Genomic DNA, 24,919 nt, shown 5'->3' with positions numbered 1-24,919 from the left:
TGAGGCAAATAAGTATTGTTAATTTTAACTTTAATTAAACATAGGTCATTTAAACTTTAAAAAAAATAGCTTTAACGATTATTGTAACAATATCATTTCATATGTATAGGTTCATGCCGATATTGCCATTATCAACACAACAAAACCTCCCTGTTTCGGTCGCGACTGTTGCTTCTGTTCTTGGGCTTGGGATCCTTCGACTCGTTAGGTTTCTTCACTTTGTCTTGAGTCCTTCGGTCACTAAGATTATCTATAATCAAGCTTAAAGTGTAAGTCCCGTGATCATGGAAGTTGTTTCTTATTTTACTTATTTTCAAAACAACAAACAATTTAAATTAATAGTAATTCGAGCTGGTACTATTCGGATATATAAAAAAATGACAAAGGAATCAAGAAGAGAAAAAATTGGTAACAAGTTGAGAGCTTAAACACCAACTAAGAAAATACTTTAGTAATTGAATTGTTCAAAAAACATAACGAATTGGGACCAAACATTTTGCGCTATGTGAAAAATAGTCTTCTTTCTAATTCACCTTTAAATCAAAAATTTATTACAATTTGAAATATTTAGCAAATAATAATATCGAATTGGAAAATGATTTATTTACGAAAGGTGTATCTCAATCTATATGAAAAGTAATCAAAAAACGTGGAGGGACATTAATAATTATATTCCATAAAAAGGCACCGCAAGTTTAAGAGAAAACTTGAAAACAATGCGTTCAAGTCATTCTACAACAGAAAATAAAAAACCTTCTCTCATGAAAAAAGCAAATTTACCTACTAATCCTGCTCATGCTTTGGAACAACTTCGGGTATGGGCGCAGCTTGGAGAAGTAGAAGATTCATTCGCTAAAATGTTTTTAGTATCAGAATTATTGTGGTTAATCGGGGCATTTGGGACTTCAACACCATATAAAAAAAACAAAAGTTGGTATCTATAATTATTTCCAACTTGAAAAATCGGTCACCAAGCACTTAACAAAGAATTGTTTTCATAAAATAATGAAATGTGGATAATTGTGTCATTGTTTGATATAAATTTTATAATAAAGTAAAAAAATATACTATGATTAAAAATGTATTATTATTATTAATTTTCCCGACTGAGAAAAAAATATTAATTACATAGAAACCCTTAATTAAACATATTTGAACTAACCAGAAAGCCAATAACGCGCTAAATGCTATGAAACTTTGGCAATAAACAGTTCTCATGTATGCTACTTTATACTCGAACATCGGCTTTTAGAAACGTTGTGTGTCAAAAGTTTTAAGCATGGGATATTTTTTTTGATATAATAATTATATAGTAAAAAAAAATGATTGGTATAAATTCAGGGGTGACAGTTAATATGGTGACACAACAAATAAGTTGTCCCCCACACCCCCGGTAAGTTGACAGAAATGAGATTTTTTAATAAATTCACATAGCTAAGCGGTAACGATTATGTAGTACAATAAGTACTTAAGACAATAAAAATGGTCATTTCATTTCATATACTGCGACTTTGTTAGTGCTGAATAGCTCGTGGGTAAACGATTTTGCTATTGTGTTGTCATTCTATTTCTGAGGATATTAGACGTACCTGTTAATCTGTTATCATGCGTGGAGCTACTCCAAAGGAAGGAATCTTCATAAACGAAGTTACATGTTTACGTTTCTCAAGAATACATGTGTTAACTTAAGGTTGCTATTCTCTCGATACGTTCATATAACTGTATAAACAAATTATCTTACCACAATCATCTACATTTTTCAAGAACACGTGTATTAACTTGGGGTTGCTGATCGTTCAAAAATTCATTATATCTGATCTACAATTGTTACTAACAATCATCTTTGATGTTTGTGGTTAGTGATAGTTGCAAGTCATGTATGATTATTTTGCAATCGTTACTAGAGACCATTAGATGGGGTTTGTAACAGAATTATTCGTTAGTTGAAAAGCATACATATGGGCTCTTCAGGTATAGTTATCGTACATTAGTGGTTACGTATATACCCTTGGTAATGATACTTTTTTGGAAGAATGTTTGGTAACTCTGTTGTATTACACTTTTTAACAAGAAAAAAACTAGTAGAATTCTTCTCTGCATCACTCTATCTTATTAGTTGGACGCATTATACCTATTTATTCATTAATCTGAAAGTAACAAAAAATACGAGATAGAACGTACAGTTTAAAGTGATGCGTAACATTTTTTCGTCCAGCTGCCTGCTGCTTTGCACAAGGGCTATGCATGCACTAAAAATTAATTTTATATCAGGATGTTTTGGATAGGCATCAAATGTGTCAATGTGTCATGCCATGTGTTGGCCAACACCAAAAAGTGTCGAGCAATTAACCTTACAATTAACACCATTTAAAACATATCGGTACAACACTTTTTGTGTAAAACAATGCCAACACCATTAAAAACATGTAGTACAACACATTTTAAAGTATAAACTATAAAGCAATACAATAGACGTTACGTTATATATTGTATGTAAAATACAAATTTATATTTATCACATTTATTATTTCATTTTCAAGACTTTCTAAAAATATATATATATAAAATAAATAAAAAATAATAATAGAATAAAAAAATAGAACACAATAAATAAGACCTATATTGTGTTAATTTGAAGCGTAACATTGGCTAAGTATTTCTATAACAGTACTTATTAAACAAGAGGTCTGTTTAAACTTAATTAACAAGCATTTACAATAGATGCTTTTTAAAGCAATTAACCAGAAATACATAATAATTTCGGAGTTTTGGCACATCTAAGTCTCTGGCAGCATGGTATGGAGGAACAGTCTCTACCAACTGAAGCGCATCTTGTCCTTCGAGCTATTAATGAAAAGAATAATTATTAAATGTTTTAGTATTATTGAAAACGAAATAAAAAAAAAATTCTAAAGATATAATTACCCTCATTAATTAATGGCGAAGCAGCCACACTAACAAGAGCGTAGATAAGGCAAATTACAACAGTAAGCAAAAGAAATTTCATGACATATGGGCCGATTTGACGCATCATACCAAATAGTAACCAATTCCCATTTACTATGAAATTATCACATGCAATGCGTCAAATCAGCCCATACGATTATTTTAATATTGTAAAAAAGAGAATTTGAAAGAGTATGTTATAATAACTTTTCTTTTTTATAGAGTAATATATGTTTCGAATATTAACACAGTTAAAAAAATATGGGGAAAATGACCTTATATATATATAAAAATTGCCAGTTGATTTCCGTTCTTAAGAATATTGTATTTTCCTTAGTGAGGTATCATACTTTATTGTGTCTCTTCTCTATTAGGTTAATCCTTCATAATAAGTGTGGGGGATTGTCAATAGTAAATTTCTAATAAAGAATTCTATTTTCTACTAATTTGGTATTATATTCAAACTAAACTTTTTCGTATTCACGATTCACTGGGGTGGTAGATATACTAGTTAAATCAAATATATGTATATCTCATATAAAGTTTATTATTTTCGTGATCAACATATTAAGCTTAAAATTAGTTTTTTATAATAAACTTTCAATTAAATTTGATATTTTTTAAACTTTCACAACTTTGGATTCTTCTCCTCATTTTTCGCTCTGAATTCTGCAAAAACATTCTAAAACACCATCTCTTTCATGAAATAGTTTGATTTTCTTAAAAAGAACTGCAATAAGCATATAGTAAGCTTTCTAACTGCTTCTTTATAGGAAAATTTTTTTTTCTTGAGTAATTTCAAAAAAAGCATTCTATTTTCATTTTTTCCAAGTTATTGTGTATCTGTTTGTATTTCTAGTATTTCTTAAAAGTTAATATAACATGATTTCTCAAATTTTAAAGATTTCGGATTTTTTAATGGGAAATGGCTATCACAAATTTTTAAATAAATAATATGAAGTTTATATTTCAAAATGTATATACAGTATATAATACCGTCAATAAATAATTTAAATGTTAGTATCCAAAAATCTGGATACCCTGTATAATTTTCCTAACACTATTCTGAATTCAGTAATTAAAAACTTGTATAGTAAAAAAAATCTGGATTATAAGACTATACATATATTTGGTTTAATTAGTATATCTACCACCCCAACGATTCACTAAAAAATGGACGATACTTTCCTTATATACCGTAAAGTCCTGAATATAAGCAACCTTTTTTTGTTATAGGGGTGCTTATATTTGGGTAAATTTATATATTTGGTACATTGTAGTATTGGCCAAAATTATCATAGTGTTGGTCAAGGGTGCTTACTTTCGAGTAATATAAAAATCTGGGGTGCTTATATTCGGGGTGCTTATAATCAGGACTTTACGGTAGTTGTTTTTATATATGGGGCCGGACAACAAATTACTAGTCAATCTAAAGCATCGGTCCTGTAAAAAAAAGCCAATCTGTTTTTTTTATTCCATCTTTTTCCGTAAAAGGCTCATATTTCCGGAATTAATAACTTTATATCACGAAATTTATCGAATTATTTGCAATTTCCAATTATTGGCCGGTATATTAAATCTCAATGTATCGGAACCATAGAAATGTTACACTGCCTAAATTCAAAGTTGACCAAAAAAGGATTAAAAATTTGCATGTCCAATATTTATTTTATTACTAGAAGAGTAGTATGCTAAAACTATTACAAATAAGAGAAAAAACAACATTTGCATGTTCATTAACTAATATACGTGTATAGAATTTTAGACATTAATCCCCTACGGGACCTCACCTTTCGAACAGAGATTTAGGGTGGCCCAACGAGGGACACCCTAAACCCACCCCGGACCACCTACATCAGTAGGTATTTTTTGGTATTTGGGGCTGACCGCAAGGTGTGAAACTTGGAGTGCGCTTGCAGCTCCCTTAACCTATCAAATTACGCAACACCTCAGCCAACAGCCCTCCTCGGTGTAAGGATTTGCATGTCCAATATCGACTATCCACATAATTATGGTAATCTTTTAAAAAAATCACGTGACTCTGATCGTGAATTTATTTGGAAAATAGTTTTGCCGGGTTTGGTACGAAATCCCGAAACTCGAAATCCCGACAGTATATTATCCCGAACTCTAAATCTCGAAATGGCAAAAATCCCGACTTGTCTAAATCCCGAATTTTATAATCCCGACACTCTCATAATACTGATCTTCTTTCTTTTTATTAATAAATTTCAAGATTTTTCATTTCGGTATTTTGAATTTTAAGATTATGAAGTGTTGGGATATTGACGTTTTAGGATTTAGAGTGTCGGGATAATGTACCTTCGGGATTTCAAGTTTTGGGATTTTGTACCAAACCCATTATTACAAACGTAATAAATTTAACTTTATATTAAATTAAATTAGTAGTAAACAAAGTATGCAAATAACTTTAAAATTTGCTATAATTACAGTTACAGTCAGTATGTTTTACTAATTTATTATAATTTATTAATTTTTTTATTACTTAAAATACATAAAGTTATTTTAACTTTATATAGATTTATTATATTAAGAATTTACAACAAAATATGTAAATAACTTAGAATTTAGCAATTAATATATAATTATATTATTAATTATTACTATTTCTTATTTTAATTATTTCTTTTTTCACCCTTTTTATTTCTTTTTTTGTTAAATAATATTTTATAAATTATAGAAATTACTTTAACATTACATATAGGTAATAAATATGCAAATATATCGTTTTTGATTAAGGAGGTGATGCTTTTTGATTATAGAAGTTAGTTGTACAAACTGTTGTATCGTTTTTGATTATTGAAAAAATAAATGTATCATTTTTGATTATTGAAAAAAAAATTCTATCGTTTTTGATTATTGAAAAAAAATGTATCATTTTTGATTATTCGATAGTATCACATGGTCACATGCATAGATTCGACATACTGTATCTTGCGTTTGCATATCGGAGACTTTATTTTTAATAACCCACTAAATAATTTCAAATTATTAAACTTATTAATCGTTATTTTTGTTTCCTTACTATTTACTGTTTCTTGTATATTTTTATTAAGCCATTTAAAACAAAGAATTGCCAACATTCATATGTCATAAATTTAATCCTTATTTTCTCAAAATTTGTCTTTATTACAACTAAAAGACAATAGTACTAATCAATCATCTATTTCATTGCTATGCATATAAACTCCAAATTCAATACTATCATTTAAAATTTCTTTCGCATCTTCAAGTGTTATACTATTATTACGGTCCTCTTGAATCAGACGTAATGTTACTTCTGGTACTAGAACTTCGTAAATAAAATCCATAGGGTCTAATGGGTACGTTTTGTCTTTTGTGAGATTATTAGAGTTAACAAACAATTCTATTAAAGTATTAACAATAGTATATAACCCATTAAACCCATAATAACCTGGCTGTAAATTAGTAAAGCTAATTAATAAAATATAAACAAAATTTATATTCAAACAGATAATTACCAACCTGAAAAACTTCAAATCGATTCATGAGCATCATTGGCGCCTTGGCTTTATTATATCCGACTTCTTTATATATTGAAAATGCAATATCCCAATAGTAACTTGAAATATTTCCATTAATAATTTCAATGAGATCTTTTTCAAATTTGATTATGCATGATGGAAGTACATTAAAATCGATATATTCAGGATATCCTTTTGATAATCCATGTGGAACAATATTCAATTCACCATGATGCATTATACAAAAAGACCAACGTTCTTCTTCATCGTGATTGGCTTGTTTTGTAGATTTTGTAACTGGTCTTTTATCTTTTCTGGTAAAATATCTGGTAGGATATTATCACAATAGGGGCATAAATTGTGAGAATTAGGTACTAAATCAAATTCTAAATCCAAGTTTAAATCATCATTAGATGGCAGTTCTGGAAGATATTGAAATACATTGCGGGGTGGGCTTGGCATTATAAACGATGATGATGATGCAAATGAAGATGTACTTCTTCTATCTATTAAATAAATATAGGTAAAGAAATTAATAATACAGATATTAATGTTATTACGTTAAATATATATCTTTACCAGTACTAATTGAAGATAAATTATCTTCTCGTTTTCGTTTAAGATTTTGAATTTGTTTTGTTTTCCTTTGTTGTATAGAAAATGTATTACCAGATTGTGATTGGTTTGGTAAATTTATTCTATGGGACGATCGAGGTTTAGCAGATAATTTAGGAGGTGCGCCTAAATTTGATTTTGTTCTTTCACTTAATTCTGCTGGCCGAAATGGATCTTTAATCTCCTGAGATGACCGTTTAAGTGGATAAAATATTTTATTACCTAATGAGCAAAAGTAAGATTAATATAATAAATAACAATAATAATTTTTAAAAAATTATTTCAAACATCTTACCTTGCATATTATATAATCTAATAATTTCTTGATAAGAATCTTCCATGTCACCTTGATATATTACATTATTTTTTATAGACGCGGAAACTACTCGTTCCTTATTACGAAAATAGAGAACAAGATTTTTCTTTGCTTCGTTTACAACTTCTAGATGTCCTTTTTGTTGTGTTTCTATAAGCAAAGTGGCTGCATGACAGTGCCTACATTTATCACGTAATGAACTATTCTATATGTATTCCCAGCATGTACATTCACCAGTAATAACATTACATATATGAAATCCTTGTTCTAATATTACATTTTCGGATAATAAAGATTTCATAAGAAAATTGATCATATCATTTAATTTTCGTACAATTTCCTCATCTAGACGCAAAGGCTTATCATCATAAGAAGATACGAATAAATCATCAGATTTTTTTTTAACAAGAAAAGTATTTTGGTCTGATGATATCTTAACCATATTAAGAAGAAAATCTAATCTTCCTTGATTTAATCTTCGAAGTTTATCACAACATATCATATCATCTTTAGTTTGCTATAAATAATTTAAAATAAATTAATTTAATAATATTATTTAAAAATGATAACGAAAAAATTCTTACCTGTTCAATCGTTTGAGTATTGAATAAAGTAACTAAACCAGATTCAAACTTATTTAAATCTTCATGACTTACAATAGTTTCACTTTGAAATTTTATTCCATACATTCGTTCAACAAATGTCAATGGTGTTTGTTTACCACTATATACTGCTTCAATTGTCCTATTGATCCGTTCTGTAAAATTGTTCGTAGTCCATGGAAATCTGTTTGTAATGTTTTTGGAAATACGACCAGCATCAATAAAACTTAATTTCCACTCCGTGCACATCCAATTTTTAGATAAATCATCTATTAATTTATCTTTTTTAGTTTTTTCCAATGGAAGAGTGTTAATAAATTCGATATATTTCTTAGCCATTTCAATGGCAGTTTCTTCAGTTCGACTACGACCTACAATTTTAAACGCTAATGCTATTGGATATCTAAACAATAAAATAATTAATTAGTTATCAATTTTAATAAAAAAAATTAATATAATATATAACTTACCTGAATTTTGCAGGTATCTGCCATTTATTTAAATTTTCACTAAAAGTTTTCATAATATGAAACCAACATAAAATTGGTTTATGTGAAGCATTTTGGATAGCAAGTTTAGATGGTCTATGCTTATCAATTAAGATATATGGCTTCCAATTATTGTTTTGACATTCACGAACTCGTTGAAATCCGTTTCCAGATAAAAGATTTTCATAGTACCACTTGTGTTCACAGAACTCGTTATCATATGGGATATTTTTTTTAATAGCGTCAATAGCCAATTTTATAGTATGATGATTTTCCTTATTAAATAGCGCTAATATATATATTTTATTTACAATTTAATAAATTACAATAAATTATATACTAAATAATTTAATATATGTCAAATTTTACTTACCAAATGCAACAGGCAATCCGCAACCAGCACTATTCTCAGTGACAACTGATAATACCGGTGCACGGTCCAAATTTAAATCATATTTACCATCTATTCCAATACAGATTTTACCGTAATCACGAGCATTTTTTAACCAAAACTCATCAGAAATTGTAAGTTGATAATATCGGTCAGGTGAATCAGCTGGTTGATTAATGTCTGCTATTTGATAATATAATATAAAACCTTGAGATTTTAATATATTATTTACTAAACTATCAAGCTGAGTCCAAGGACCAGTATCATCCTTTAATTTCTTATCATCTCTGGCAACAAATTGCCGGAGTTTGTCATTATTACATATTATACGTTGGCTTGCTAATGCATTGTTAATTACTTCTTCTGATGCACCATTAAGTGATGTTAATAATTTCACTTTTATCCCTTTGGCTGTCCTGTGATCTGCTCTTCTGCTTAATACTATCGAATCTCTGACAGAATAAGTTAAATTTATTCTTGAAATTTTAGGAATATTATTATTGTAAAATGTACGATGAGTTCCTTGAATGGTAATTCGCAATGGATTTTCTAATGATAGCCAAGATAACCGACATTCAGAAATAACTCTGACACTACAATGGTGCATATCATTTCCATTTTTCAAATTATTTCGTAAATTATAATTTTCGCAATTTTCATTACATTTTCCAACACTACCGCATAATCTTTGACAGTTGCCTCCATCACCTGAACAATACATAACCCAATACCAACATTGTTGGTTTTTGGCTAATCCTAATTCAATTTGAGAAACCAGATCTCTTCCTAAACTGGTTAAAACTAAAACATCATCAATACGATTTGTTGATTTTACCGTTCCAGTTTTAGTTTTCATCTTCAAGTGTAATCTATTGCCCCTTGTACACGTTCTACTGTTAAGATTCCAGCTTTAACAAGTTTAGGAGTAACTTGTCTACTTTGATTTTTTAAACGATAATTTTTTAAAAGATTTGCATTTGATATATACCATTCTGCAGCACGACCAAATGGTACATTTACTGAGCCATCATCGTTGTATTTGATTTGATTTTCGTAAGTTTCCATATTATAATATATAGTAACATTACACAAATTTATAGAAAGAAAATTATTACAAATAATTATCACGTAAAAAATATAAACAAGGTTATAAAACGCAAAATATATTATAAAAACTATTATATAATAAAGAAAAAAATATCAAAAGAGAAATCAAAATTTTTGGAAAAGAAAAAGAATTGAACCATTTGTCGTGTGAAAAGTATTATGTGAACGCGTTAAATGTTATACAATGATACATTAACTTGTTAAGTATAAATTAAATAAATAAAACGTGATACTATCGAATAATCAAAAATGATACATTTTTTTTCAATAATCAAAAACGATAGAATTTTTTTTTCAATAATCAAAAATGATACATTTATTTTTTCAATAATCAAAAACGATACAACAGTTTGTACAACTAACTTCTATAATCAAAAAGCATCACCTCCTTAATCAAAAACGATATATTTGCAATAAATATATTATGCATACAATATTAAAATAACTTTTAATATATATACAGTATATATAATATTATTCTTAAATCAATTAAAGTAGGAAACTGAATAATAATAATTATTATCACCTGGCTACTAATTGGTATTTAGGATTTTTTCCGCCAGTTATAAACTGGCGGACCAATTAGTATATCTAGGATGATAAAAAAGTTATTTACTGATCTAGTTTAGTATATAAATGGGCCATCATCCTTCTATGATAACCCATTTATATACTACTAGATTAGTAAATAACTAATACATATTTTTTTTTTATTTACCCTCATAGGGATCGATATTTAATTATGGTAAAAAGTTACGTAATCATAAACATTAAACCCACTCGACCAGCAAATGTTCCCGATGAGCTATAATTAATAATATAACTATATATTGATTTACAAATTTTATATAATAAATATATGTAATGTTAAAGTAACTTCTGTTATTGTATATGTTCTATGTAAGCACTGGACATTTTTCACGTATGTTATTGATCACTTTATAATAGTGATACACAAATTTTGGTCACTTTATAATTAGTGATATACAAAATTTTGATCACATTATTATAAAATAATAAATAAGATACGCGAAAAAGGTCTCAGTTGCTTTACGTCATACATATCCAATAACTTTATTATCAGTCATGTTTATGATAACTGATTTACACTAGGATGCTACTCTATCATGTGGCCTTCGGCCATATGATATACATAGCAATCCTAGTGGTAAATCAGTTATCATCTACAACATGACCGATAACAATTACTTATTTATAACATGCTATTAAAATATTTATAATCACTTTACAGAAACTTATAATTTTTAAAAATATCAGTTGATTTAAATAATGTTTTATATTTCTCAATACATATTTTCGCATGCACAAAAACTTTCGGATTATGAATGCATTTCAAACATCTAAAACGAAAATTTTCATCGCAAAAAAAAATGAAAAATTAAAAAAATTCCATCTAATTTAATCTTAAGTCGAGAAAATAACAAGCCAATGGCAACAATGTGCCACATAAAATAATAAAATAGCAACTGATATTTGTTTGTCAGTTCTGAAAACAGAAGGAGCAGATGGTAAAGTTGGTGCAGATGCAGATGATGGGGAAGTAAAGGCATTACCATTTGTTGGTGTTGTTGGCGACGTTTTCGGCGGGACTGCTACCAAGTACTTTTAGTGCTGTGTCCGCCTCAAGCAATTGATCGTAGCGTACATCATATACTTTGGACGGTGTTCTCACATCAATCATAATTTCATTATAATAATGAATCGTTAAAATAAAGATGTCAAAAGCTTTTTTAAAACAAAAATTAATTATCACCTTTTTCTATTTATTCATTTTTCTAAAAAAAAAAAGAAAAATTTGTATTGATAGAATTCCAAAATAAAGTAATATTCCAATTAAATCATGATAATTATAGAATCTTGAACCACCTAAAAAAACCTTAACAGATAAATTAAGTTTTTTTCTCTTTTTTTTAAAAAAATAGAACTTAATTGTAAATCTAAAAATTCCAAAATTATACCGGATTCTTAGTAGAATGAAATATTTTTTCGAATCCATAATTCAATTTACAGTAATTAGACGGTATATATTTAAAGTTTCATAAACATCTAGTAAAAACTATAATATTAAGAAATAATAATAATAAGGCGAAGAAAATGCTTCTCACGGCCAATTCCCATTTTCGAAAAAAAGATTTTCTGTCTTGTCGCGTGATTTGCCGAATGCTGTAATATTACCATTTTCTGCAGTTAACGTGACGCGAGGGAATTTTCGCGTGATCTTTATGACTAACATCGATATTTTCATATTTTTGCATTTAAATCTATTACTACTATAGCACGGCAGTTTGTCGTTTTCTCGTTCTTTTTTTTTTAATATATGCATATGAATAAGCGATATAATATATACAAGTTATTTATAATACTATAGAATATAATATAATTACAAATACCAAATATACAAATATCCATTTAAAAATTCGAAGGCGGAAAGAAAAACTTATTACCGTGACCAGCGTTAAAAAGGGACTAAATATTATATTTTCTCTAACCTATTACTCTTTGGTATATTTCAATTATTTTGTACAAATCTTATTTAACATGATACTTGCATCTTTTACTCCATTATTTAAAGCTTTTTTGTACCAAATAACTGCTTTCTCAACATCCACTTTAGTTCCTATGCCATAATAATAACAATGACCTAAACAATGTTGCCCTTTAGCAAACTCATTATTAGCAGATTTAAAATACCATTCAAATGCTTTATTATAATTTCTTGCTATTCCTTGACCATATTTATAACAACGTGCTAAATTATATTGACCAAAATTATAACCATTATTTGCTGATTTAGAATACCATTCAAATGCTTTAATATAATTTCTATCCGTTCCAATTCCATATCTATAACAAAATCCTAAACTACATTGACCATTAGCACATCCATTAATAGCTGATTTATAATACATTTCAAATGCCTTATTGTAATCTCTCTCTGTTCCAAGTCCATCTCTATAACAAAATCCCAAATTATTTTGACTCTCAGCGCATCCATTATCAGCTGATATGGAATACCATTCAAATGCTTTTTTATAATCTTCATCCGTTCCAAGTCCATTTTTATAACAATATCCTAAATTATTTTGACCTTCAGCAAATCCGTTATTAGCTGATTTAGAATACCATTCAAATGCTTTTTTATAATCTTTATTCGTCCCAAGTCCATTTTTATAACAATATCCTAAAGTATTTTGTCCCCTAGCAAATCCGTTATTAGCTGATTTAAAATACCATTCAAATGCTTTATCGTAATCTTGTGATATTCCTCTCCCATAATAATAACATTCCCCTAAATAAAATTGACCTTCAGCGTATTCATTATCGGCTGATTTAGAAAACCATTCAAATGCTTTATTACAATCTTGTGATATTCCTTTCCCATGATAATAACATTTTCCTAAGTTATTTTGACCTTCAGCACATCCATTATTGGCTGATTTTAAATACCATTCATATGCTACCATTTCGTCTTTGTCTATCCCGAATCCATAATAATAACATTCTCCTAAATTATTCTGACCTTCAGCACTTTCATTATTGGCTGATTTAGAATACCATTCGAATGCTTTATTATGATCTTGTGTCACTCCCTTACCATGTTGATAACAATATCCCAAATTATATTGAGCAATTGGATCTCCTTTTCTAGCAGATTTTAAATATTTAACTTCAACATCACTTAAATTTCTTAGATCAGAGATAATATCTTTATAATAAAATAATGATAATAAATATTTTCCAATAATAATATTATAACTTTGTAATAACCCGAATTCATTATTTTCATTATCGTTTTCTTCATTTTGAATTAAAGATTTTTCATTATTAATAGCCAATAAAAAAAATTCCAATGACTTTTCTTTATCAACATCACAATCGATACCATATTGATAAAAAAATCCAATTATACTGGAAAACCAGAATTCACTTTTTTTATGATTTTGAATTAATTCTAAAATTTGTTTGGTATTTTTATCATTATTTTTTATCCATTCGATTATAACATTTTCAAATTTATTAAAATCATTCATATTAATGATTTTGTGATATAAAAATTTTAAAAATTCTTTCAAAAAATTTTCATCATTATCTGTGATTGGATTATGAATTATTTTATCTTTTAAAAAAATTGTAGAATGTGACATTTTAAAATAAGACTTTGCTCTATTATGATAATGAGTACTGTATATATATATAAAAAATAAATAATAATCATATAAGGTTAACAATACGCCCAATGCATGTCGTGATTCCTATTGTTTGAAAATTAGTAGATCAAGCAAATCAATAAAAATAACAAAAAAAAAAACTAGTATTGAAAAAGCAATTGATAACCAAAAATAACAATTTTATTAACTCATTCAATATTCATACAAATCAGTGTAATTTATTTTTCTGCGTAGTTTATTTATATTGAAAAGTAATATGTCAATAAATTTTGTGGCGTAAAATTTAGGAATTTTCTGAAGAACGACGCTTTTTGTTTTTAATCTTAGAGATTTACCCAAGATCATATGATCTTTCCTTTTTTCTTGATTGGTGACACTAATATAAGGAATATATTCACACGTTCGTAATGTACGGATGAGTAAACAATAAAGAGAATTTTATATTTCATATTTGCACTTAAATTTAATCCTAATAAAGTCTCACCAGTTAAATAATCAAGTAGTAATAAACCACTCATTATGGTATAACTTTTTTTGTGATCTGAATAATACAAGAAGTTTCAAACCCTCAGGAAAATGTAAGTTCAAGGGAAAAAGAAACATCTCGTGATATAGCACACCCGTTTGGTTATGATTAGATGTTTTGTACGAATTTTCATTCTAATAAACGTATGCCACAAAGTCTGAAAAAAAAATATAATATTATAAAAATGAAAATAATAAAATTTTGATGTCTATGACTTTGAGATTGATTTCAAGATAGATATCTTCTTCTTCTATCTTTACTTCTTAATCAATCATGAGGATATGGTCTTTTCTTCTTTGGAAATCACGATCTGTACCAGTATCTATACTGAAGATAATCATTAATAGCATTTTATCATTTATATTCTCATTTGAACAAATCTTAAATCCAATAAGTAATAATGTAAATAAATTGTTTACATAAAACAAATTTGAAATTGATTGTTATCCATTTGCAGTCAAAATTCATCACAAAAATACATCTAATCAAACTGTTCTTACTATTCAGGCTTGTAATGGAAAAATCTTCTTTATTATCCAGGAGAAGTTTTTGTATTCTTTAATGCATTTCATTTTGTATAATACTGTCGGATGTTACCTCGGTATATTCTAATAAAATATGTGAAATTATTTAAAAAAATTTATTTATCAATTGTAATTACTTTCGTAAAATTAATTCAATTAAAGTACAACAAATTAAGTTGTTTTAATGATTCTTGAGATAAACTTTGACGATTAGAATCTAAAAGTGAATTATATAAAGAAAACTACGTTCTACCGCACAACTTGAGATCGGTAACCAAATAATAGTCTGAAAGAATTGACAGGCGAATTAACAAAATCTTCCAAAAATCATCCGTTAATTTCATCCAAATTTTCATTAAATTCCAACCACAAAATATTGCCGCGAAATTGACACTATGAACAGTTGCTGAAGGCGGAAAAAATTCTTGCTTCCATGCGCCTTCAAATCCGAGGAGAATGGAAATTGTTAAAAACCTGACATACGTAAAAAGTGAACGTGCATGATGATCGGGAATGTGAGCTGAAATTTTTTATATGTTACTTGAAAAACTTGACGAAATATTGGATCAGGGAAAAAATGCTGATGAATTATATTTTCGATTTTGTTTTAAAAAAGGAGGTGATTAATTTTTTCTGATGGAACGTTTGCACTTGCAAACGCTTGAATTAAAATTTACCAATTCTCTTTTGGAATCAGCTGCAAGTTGTTTCTAAGGTTTGTTGATTTTTTTTGCGCCAAGTGCTTTTTTTTCTAAACAATGAGAATTTACTGTTGACTTATGTCTCACAAACAAAAGACCATTCTCAACACGAAAACCATCTGGATGTTCTTTAACTCTTTTGTATAAGCTGAGGATTCAGCGGCTTTCTTTTTTTGGTCGCTTATTAGGAGATTGTGGAGATCCTTCCAATTGCTGAGCATTATTCTCTTTGTCCGAATCATCCACTTCAATGTAACATATACGTTTCCTTGTTTGATGCGAACTGAAGGTTCTCAACATATTCGCGATTAAAAAATTTTGCAACCTATAACTGATCGTGATTATAGTAAAAAATAAGAACCCCAAACGTTCACTTACAAACTGAACTACGCCACTTCATATTTGTAGAGTTGTTTTTTCCACGCCTCCAAAAGCATTAAGAAATGAGCATTGATTTTAGGACTTTAGAAAACATTTAGGGGATGCAAGTGGAGTGGTTTAGGTCCAAGTGACCCGCAGCCCCAGACTTCCACCCGCAGCCCTCATATGGCTACAGATACTTAACCCTTAAACAAGAGGCTCTATCCCTCTATATGCACATATGTACTGTAAAATAGTTTATTTAAATCCAATCTTTCCTAATATCCCACAAAATATGCGTTATATTCTTCCAAGTCATTACTTAACGCGTCGTATATGAACGACGTACGGACCTCGTTACTTAATTTCGCTCGTAAAAGGAGGGGATTTGAAACTTGGTGAGGTTATCAAATATTAGAAAAGATTACAGGCCGCGACTTTCTCAAGACAACCAAAGAAGGGTTTCGTAATTATGGAATGCCAGGTGCCCTCAGTGAACGGAGAAAAACCGCAAAAATGAGTCCCAAGAAATTTATCGGAATTTTTAAAATTTTATAAAGTCACGTGAAATTACGTAAATGACTTTATTGGTCGATATGTAAGCAGCTGATCTGAAATTCATAATATCCATACCAAGTTTTTTTTACAAACCTAATTATAACTATTCAAGACTTCAAGACTTTGAGGTACAATTTGTTTGTAAATTTCATCACTAAAAGCTGAAATATCATATTGGTTAAAATTGCATTGTAAATTTTACATTTTATGTACTATACCTTTTAAAATTTTATTTTACTTAAATAAGTTATTGTCTGATTCATCTATTATAAATGATTTTACTTGGAATTTCTTCCTAAAGATAGCTTTAAAATTGATTTTTATAGCAAAGCTATACTTTGCTAAAATCTGAAATTCAAAATTATTTTCTATAGTAAATAAATTAAGTATTAATCTGTGAAAAATTAGTACAATTATTATATATAAATTTGAGGTAAATTTAGATGTATTTTTATATATTTTAAAATTTTAAAATCTGTAATAATTATATAAATAAGCAATAAATATTAAAATATATTATAAATAAATTCATAATTATGAATATATATACCAATTAAATATTTCTTTAGCATTTTTTATAGTATTTTTATTTTTAAACTGATTCTAGCAGATTTGGATTTTTTAAAACATTATAAGATTTCTTGCTATTTATTAGTTCTAAAAAGATGAAATTGCTACAGAATCTCAAACATTTCTGATTTCTCATCTAATTTGATAATCAAATTTTTAATTTATAATAACTTGGCTAATATTAGTGCTAAAAATGCAATTTTACTATTATTAGATTTCTTTTATTCAATAATATAAAATTTAATCAGTAAATTATTTTAAAACTAAGGTATGTAGTATAAGATATTTTTAAAAAATATCTTTAAAATAAACAACTTCTAAAAATTTTATATAACCAATTCCAATAAGCTATATTTTATACTTTTGCAATTATTAAATATTTTATAGATTAGTTTTTAGTTTATTTAATAATTTTAAAAAATTAATTATTTTATAATAATTAAAAATGTAAACCAATAAAATTATACTTCAAATTATTAAATTTTAAAGCTTATTTAAAAGAACTTTAAATATTTAATATATAAATTATAATAGACTTTTGGCTAAAATTACCCATTTTGCTAGTAAAATTTAAAAAAATTATTCTTTGCAAATTTTTTGGTATTTAGTAATTCAATTTTAATGAACTTTTTTTTAAAGAAAATTGTAGAGTTTAATAAGAGTTATAAAATAAAAAAAAGTTTATTGAAATTATATAATTCTAATTTTTATTTTTTTTAAAAATGTTAAAAGGTAGTAACTTATGACTTATTTTAAAAATGGTTGGGATTTTAATAATATATATTATATTAAATTATAAATAAAATATTTTTTTCTTTTATAAATTATTTAATGTTAATTATTATAAAATTATATTATTTTAATATTATTAATTTATAATAAAATACAAATAAATTATGACTAATTAATTCTTTTAAATATATTTGTTAGTTGAATAGATTTAATTTATATAATTATATTTAATTCGTGATCTGTCTCCAAACCAGTGAAATCTACTAATACATTTTGGGGAATTATTTTGCAAATTAATTTAGTGGGAAATTCAGATAAGAGCAATAGATATAGCACGCAGAAAAACTGAAATGAACTTACAAATTATAAGAGAAAAGTAGTTTGAAAAAACTGACATTCCAAAAGTATCAACTATTCAAAATTACTAGATACACTGCTCAATATAAGCAAAATATAGTATGATAAGTTAGACAATTAAGGTTGCTTGCCAAAACCTAAGGTTTAAACAAGATGGCATTTCACCGAAAAGCAAAATTCTGCTGAAATTATATTAAAATTATATTAAAAAACTGGCGAAACTTTGGAGAAAAGTGAAACTGCCAAAACTTATTATAAATGCCAAAACTGCCAAAACTCTGCCGAAACTATAATAAATTTATAGTAAAATTTTAATGAAACTAATCGTAGGATTTTGAAAAGGTTTAGATAAGCAACTTTATAAACAACCTGTGTTTAATAGAAATAAATAATTTTAATACTTTTTTTTGTTTTTTCTTGTTTATAACCTTTAAATAAATTATTTACCAGCATATAAATAATATTTTAATAAAAAAATATCAATTTTATGATTGTCCCACCTTTTGTATTAAATAATTATGGCATTTTTAAAGGCCAGAATCCAGCGTTGCTAAAGAAAATTTTTTTTAACTAATCATTCAATGTAAAAATTTTTGATGGATCTTAATTCCCTCAGTTTTAAGCAATTGGTTACACTATTTTTCAGTTGAGTTGTAATACAAATTCGGCTGGTTACTTTTTAGGTAATATCGCTAATTTGTATAATAATGTAACTTTAAATGGCAAGTATATGTTGATCAAACTTGTGATATTAATATTTGATGATGCAAATTTATCATTTAATATACTCAGAACATTATTATATAACACTTAAAAAAAAAAAATTCTGGGCAAATCAGCTCAAAAGCCATTTAAGAGATAATTAATTTGTAAAACCAGTTTCCCGAAATTTATTAGTAGTTTTCACTGGTTCAGAGACAGATTACGAATTAAGTGTAATTTGTTTTTTAATAAATTTACTGCTTTTAGTAAATAAATTATTATTATTTTTTTTTTTTAAATTTATAATGTTTATTATTAATTAAATTTTACATAAAAATAAATATTTAAAAGAAATTATTATATATTTAGATTAGATATTAAATATATTAAATTTTACAGGTTATTAACTAAATAATTTATAAGTTTACTTATATGAAATATAATTGATATTTTAATATTCAATAATTTACTAATTTTAAAAATATAATAAATATTAAATTTAAAGTAATAAAATAGTAAATTATTATAAATTTATGAATATAATAAATAAAAAGCAATAAATATAATAATTATATTTATTTATTTAATATATATCTGATATAGTATTTTTTCTTTTCTTTATTTAAAAAATTTTATACTTTAAATTACCATTTTTTTTAATATATTATATAATAGCTTATTAATATATATATTTTGTTACCAAAATTTATTGTTTTTTTTATAACTTTTTGTTATTTATTTATCAATACAAATATTTAATTCAAAGTTTACTGTTTATTTAATTGCTCCAATTGCTCTTAAATTTTTCTTGCAAAATTCTGACATTATAACTCTAAAAACTTTTACTTTACTAAACACTTTCTTACTTGTAATAACTGTAAAATTCATAAAAAAAAAGGCAAGCTGAAATTATTTTGATATATTATTTTGATTTTGAAGAATAAGTCAAAAATAAATTAGCCTGATTTATAATCAGATATATTGATATTAATGATATTAAATAAAGTTAAGTGGGAAAATAGGCACAAGTAAAGTGAAAATGGTTTGCAAGACTTGATGTTTTATTTAGAATTTAATAATATTGATGAAATGAAGAAACTCCAGCAAGGACATAACTTGCATGTAATTTAGATCAAATGAAAAATTACGGATCAGAAAACTATTGGATATCCCAGAATAATTGAACCCATCAATGTAATAACGGTGATATCAAATTTAAATGATTACATTACGCATATTATTTATTGAAATAAGCGAAATGATTTAAATATTTAATTTTAAATAATTCCTTCATAATCAAATTCTTTTAAGAATTTGTTTATTAAGAAAAAGTACTGGCACATTTTATTATTACTATTATTAAGAACAAATTGTCTACTGTCAAATTATGATCAGAGAGTGGCTAGATAACAGGATTATTAAAGAGATTCACGTTTTGAATAAAATAGATCCTTTATCAAAAAAATGTAACCGTAGATTAGATTTAGTTAAAAAAATAATTATAAAAATTATATATTTTACCTGATAATAACGATCAAGTTTATTCAAAGCAATTTCAAACTCATGTTTATTTTCCCAAGGAGAATAATATTGATTAATACTATTGTTAATTTCCAAGTTATGATGATCATGATGATTATGATGATGAGAAAGTTGTGACGGTAAAGAGGAATTATATGAATTATAATTAGAAGAATATTGTTTTCTAACTCTCGTAATTGTAAGACTAGGTTCTTCATATTCTGATGTACCCCACGCACGAGAATGAAATTGATTTTCGCTTTTATATGATGATGATGACGATGATGATGATGATCTTCCACTGTAGCATTTTGGATCTTCTTGATAAATGTAATCATAATTATCATAATTATTATTATAATGATTGTGGTCATCATAATGTTTAGGAGGAAATCTATCGTGGTCCTCATAATGATATTTCTCATCATTAAAATATGATATTCCAACCTGTAGAAAAATATTATTTTGTAAAAACATTATTGAGAATTAGATTATATTTGTTAAAATATCTTACGCGATCATCACGTATACTTGGAGGTGATGGGTTTATTACATCGATATCATTATTATTCGCGTAGATTTGCCGTTCCTGTCTTTGTCTTTTTGAAAAAAGAAATTCATCGTATAAACGACGCCATCCCCAAATTTTATTTCTTGGCCTCCAGTGCCACGCTACGTTTGGATCTGACAAAAAATCAATTAATTTATTATGGATTATTAAAAAGAACGTGTTAAATGAATAATACTTGCTTCTACATTCTACCAAATAGAAGTCAACACCATTTTCAATTTTTTCATCACGAATGAGTATAGGACGTTTACCATCCCTATTAAAAATAAAGTGCCAAATTTTATTAGTTAATAGAATATTCGAAAACCAACAAACCAATAAGGTAATAAAATAAAATTATTTCACGCGTTTATTAGAATAGAATAACAAATAATAAATAAAATTTTCTTATTGATATTTTTTACCGGTTAAATCTATCCTTGCGACTTCTATATGGCCCAGTCATATTTTTTTTATTCTTTAACGAAAGACCTTATCTATTAAAATTCAAATAACTCAAATAAGAATGAAAAAATCGATTAATCCAAATGAACTTTTTTTAAATAAAGAAATTATATGGTAATTGAGTGGAATATTGACAAATTCGGAGAACAATGCACGATCATTAAGTACCTTTTATAGTAATTTAATTGTAGCGTAGATTGTAGTTTATGTCAACGTATTAAGGGCTTTTTTTTTACTTGCTTAATTTAATCGTATAGTGGTTGTGTTATTACTGGATATGTACAAACTGACATTAAAATTGATAGATCGATCATTCGAGTCGAAAAAATTAAAATAATATATACAAAATTTCTGCTGCGCCAAGATATATTTTTTTTACGATTATCTGTTATTACATAAGCTGGTTTTTATTATTTTCTTTTAAGAAAATAAAACGATAATAAAAGCATAGCAAACCCATCAAATGCATTACGAACATTATGAACATTATAAAATCCATCTTCACATAATCTATCTTTGTAAATAAGTATTTCCAAAAAAAATTTTACTTCTAAATAGCGATTCTTTAGAAAATTTTCAAAAAGTGTATCTATATCCGCATTAAATAGATGGGCATTCTTCTCTCCTTTCATCGTAAAATCTAACATTACGGGTTGATCGTAGTCTAGCATCCTCTTTGTAAAGATCTGAATCCACTCGATTTTGAAGAAATGATGAAATGTATTTATAAACAAAAGAACTTCCATAACTAATCAATCTAATAATTGTTATAACCAAGGTAATACAGAATGTTATAAATAATAACGTCACGAACACGGGTGAGATACACAATAGACCTATGCCGATAGATAATCCATTAATAGCAGCATAAGCAAATGCCCCTATATAATTATTTACGTTTAAAATGATTTTAGTTGGATATTAAGTTACAAAAAACTGATAAAAATAATTATTCTAAACTTACATAAGACCATTGTAACTACCAAAGAACCAATCGACCATATAAGAAAAATAGTAAATGGCATGGCAAATAATAATGAAAATACTGCAGAAAAATCGACAAGAAATTTATATCCCGAGGCAATTTCATAAGCTCGATTCAATATATGTTGTACCCATGTTGGCATGCGAACATATACTAAATATCCAACTCCCTTAAGTAGCTGTGTAATTGGATTTCTGATTTTATTTGGTAATGCTTGTGATGCTTGTGTAGCTCGTTGCACGTTACTACTCCCTTCTCCTCTTTGTTTTAATTGTTCCATTTATTGAAAGAAAAAGTTGAAATGAAAAATGAAAAATTGCGAAATGAATGACCTTTTATTAATAAATTATACTATTGATTTCAATTGATCATCTTTCATATCATTATAAGGAATTAAATTATCATAACTAATTTCATGTTTGCTATTTTTAAATATTTAAAATTAGAATATGTGTTTGTTGCAAAAATTTTCATCATTAGTAAAGATTTATTTCTGAATATTCATCACTAATCATCAGAAAGCTTCTTATCATTTAATTGAATCATCGGTCCAGAAGAAAGTTTCTTAGGAAATTTAACCAAAATATTATGTCTCCTCCCTTTCCGATAAATTTCTTATTTTCTTTTGAACTTTATTCTTTCATAAGAAAAAGTAATTGCGTAATCCATATTCATACGCTATTATTTTAAAAATTTGATTCAAATCTGAGCGTTACGCAATCAACATACGAAATATGTTACGTAATCTACATTACGTTTTCAGTGAGTCATATGACAAAAACTATAAATTTGAATTCATTTCGATCTGAAATTTTTCTTTATTTATTTAATTTAGTTCTCCTTTTTTCAAAATATGGCATCATATTTCGGTAATCGATCTTTTCTCGATTATTTCATCTTTTTATTACATTTTCTTTGAGAATATCTCACTTTTCTAATATTTTATACAGACGAAAAAGGATTACCAGATCCATCGGCAACCAAGAAAAAATCTTCAAACCATAATCCAGATGTATCTCATTTTATTGGAGCTTCTTCATCGTCATCAGGAATTGGCACCAACGAAGCTATTACGGAACAATTTTTTCATTTAGCAAAGTAATTTTTTTCTTTTAAAAAAGAAAAAAAAATATTGTTTTATTAGAATTAAAATATATGAATATCAATGTTTTTTTTTTCATTTTTAATACTATAGTTCATTCAGTATATTAAGAGATCAAATACCGAATAATAACAGTAACCATCAACAATTTTTGGATAATTTAGTTACTCAATTATTAGAAGAAGCTAACGCAAGGTATTTATAATTTTATCAAGTGTTTATACTTCCTTTAGTTGTAAATTAACATTAATAAATTATTAATATATAAAGTGCAAAAGGGCCACCACCAGCTAGTAAGAATTTTATAAAAAATTTACCCAAGGTATCTAAATCGGAAATCAAATCAGGTAAGATATCTAGAAAAAAATTCTTTATCTACAGGTCATTCTTGAATTTTTCTAAACTTCTCATATGCAGATGATACATGTATTATATGTGCGGAAAATTTCTCTGCAAATGAAAAAGTTAATATAACAAAAATGCCTTGTAATCATATGTTTGATAAAGATTGTATTTTACCATGGTTAGAACTAGTAAGTATATCATTTATTATAGTGTAATAAGTAGTATAATTTTACTTTAAAACGGTATTATTTAAAAATTTTTTAATTCTTTTAGCATAATACATGTCCAAATTGTAGATATGAAGTGGAATCAGATGATCCAGAATGGAAAAAGAAACAAAAAGAAAAACAAATAATTGAAGATTCTGAAGAAGAAGATCCAAATTGGATGTATATGTAGAATTATTTATTATGTCAGCAGAAATGTTTTAATTTATTTTAATAGTACTTTAAATATAGATAAATATTAATTTATTTTAATAAATTTAATAAAATTTAATTTCTTTTGAGTATATACTATACTTAATATTTTAACTTATAATGTCAAAATCAATGTATTATAAATTTTATAATAACAGATTTAAATCTTCTCTTTTTTATTTCATTATTATTTATGAACCATTAAGTAAATATATTTTACTAAGCACAATCAGATGCATAATTTATAATGTTTTTAGTTATAATATTACAGTATTTTTAACTTTTTTTCAGAATTTAATAATAATAATATTGTACAAATAAATAATATTCAACTATAAAAT

At 26.5% G+C, this 24,919-nt stretch overlaps 6 protein-coding genes across 6 annotated transcripts; 2 read left to right on the top strand and 4 right to left on the bottom strand.

The window, feature by feature from the left end:
- Window positions 1-716: 716 nt before the first annotated feature.
- Window positions 717-944, top strand: OCT59_029482 (uncharacterized protein; the record flags this gene model as incomplete). The annotated part of the gene is made up of 1 exon (XM_066144218.1): window positions 717-944. The coding sequence occupies one exon, from the start codon at window positions 717-719 to the stop codon at window positions 942-944; it is 228 nt and encodes a 75-aa protein (XP_065994720.1).
- Window positions 945-6,689: 5,745 nt separating this feature from the next.
- Window positions 6,690-9,929, bottom strand: OCT59_029481 (uncharacterized protein; the record flags this gene model as incomplete). Its single annotated transcript, XM_066144210.1, has 8 exons — window positions 6,690-6,958; window positions 7,032-7,289; window positions 7,363-7,533; window positions 7,618-7,900; window positions 7,968-8,388; window positions 8,456-8,762; window positions 8,847-9,772; window positions 9,853-9,929. 8 exons carry the CDS (start codon window positions 9,927-9,929, stop codon window positions 6,690-6,692), a joined length of 2,712 nt encoding a protein of 903 aa, XP_065994719.1.
- A 2,166-nt stretch (window positions 9,930-12,095) lies between these two features.
- On the bottom strand, window positions 12,096-14,153 carry OCT59_029480 (uncharacterized protein). Its single transcript, XM_066144205.1, has one exon. It carries the CDS (start codon window positions 14,135-14,137, stop codon window positions 12,506-12,508), a length of 1,632 nt encoding a protein of 543 aa, XP_065994718.1. The 5' UTR covers window positions 14,138-14,153; the 3' UTR covers window positions 12,096-12,505.
- Window positions 14,154-20,465: 6,312 nt separating this feature from the next.
- Window positions 20,466-21,790, bottom strand: OCT59_029479 (uncharacterized protein). Its single transcript, XM_066144197.1, has 5 exons — window positions 21,688-21,790; window positions 21,463-21,539; window positions 21,227-21,396; window positions 20,713-21,159; window positions 20,466-20,642 (listed from the first exon to the last, which is right to left on the bottom strand). Exons 1-5 carry the CDS (start codon window positions 21,726-21,728, stop codon window positions 20,610-20,612), a joined length of 768 nt encoding a protein of 255 aa, XP_065994717.1. The 5' UTR covers window positions 21,729-21,790; the 3' UTR covers window positions 20,466-20,609.
- Window positions 21,791-22,327: 537 nt separating this feature from the next.
- Window positions 22,328-22,992, bottom strand: OCT59_029478 (uncharacterized protein; the record flags this gene model as incomplete). Its single annotated transcript, XM_025326272.1, has 2 exons — window positions 22,328-22,608; window positions 22,692-22,992. The coding sequence occupies 2 exons, from the start codon at window positions 22,990-22,992 to the stop codon at window positions 22,328-22,330; spliced, it is 582 nt and encodes a 193-aa protein (XP_025176950.1).
- A 541-nt stretch (window positions 22,993-23,533) lies between these two features.
- Window positions 23,534-24,693, top strand: OCT59_029477 (uncharacterized protein). Its single transcript, XM_025318127.2, has 6 exons — window positions 23,534-23,581; window positions 23,663-23,810; window positions 23,908-24,009; window positions 24,085-24,161; window positions 24,232-24,347; window positions 24,433-24,693. Exons 1-6 carry the CDS (start codon window positions 23,566-23,568, stop codon window positions 24,556-24,558), a joined length of 585 nt encoding a protein of 194 aa, XP_025176949.1. The 5' UTR covers window positions 23,534-23,565; the 3' UTR covers window positions 24,559-24,693.
- The last annotated feature ends 226 nt before the right edge of the window (window positions 24,694-24,919 follow it).

Source organism: Rhizophagus irregularis, chromosome 9, assembly GCF_026210795.1.
Source record: "Rhizophagus irregularis chromosome 9, complete sequence".
NCBI lineage: Eukaryota > Fungi > Glomeromycota > Glomeromycetes > Glomerales > Glomeraceae > Rhizophagus > Rhizophagus irregularis.
This window is presented reverse-complemented; position numbering and strand designations above follow the sequence as displayed.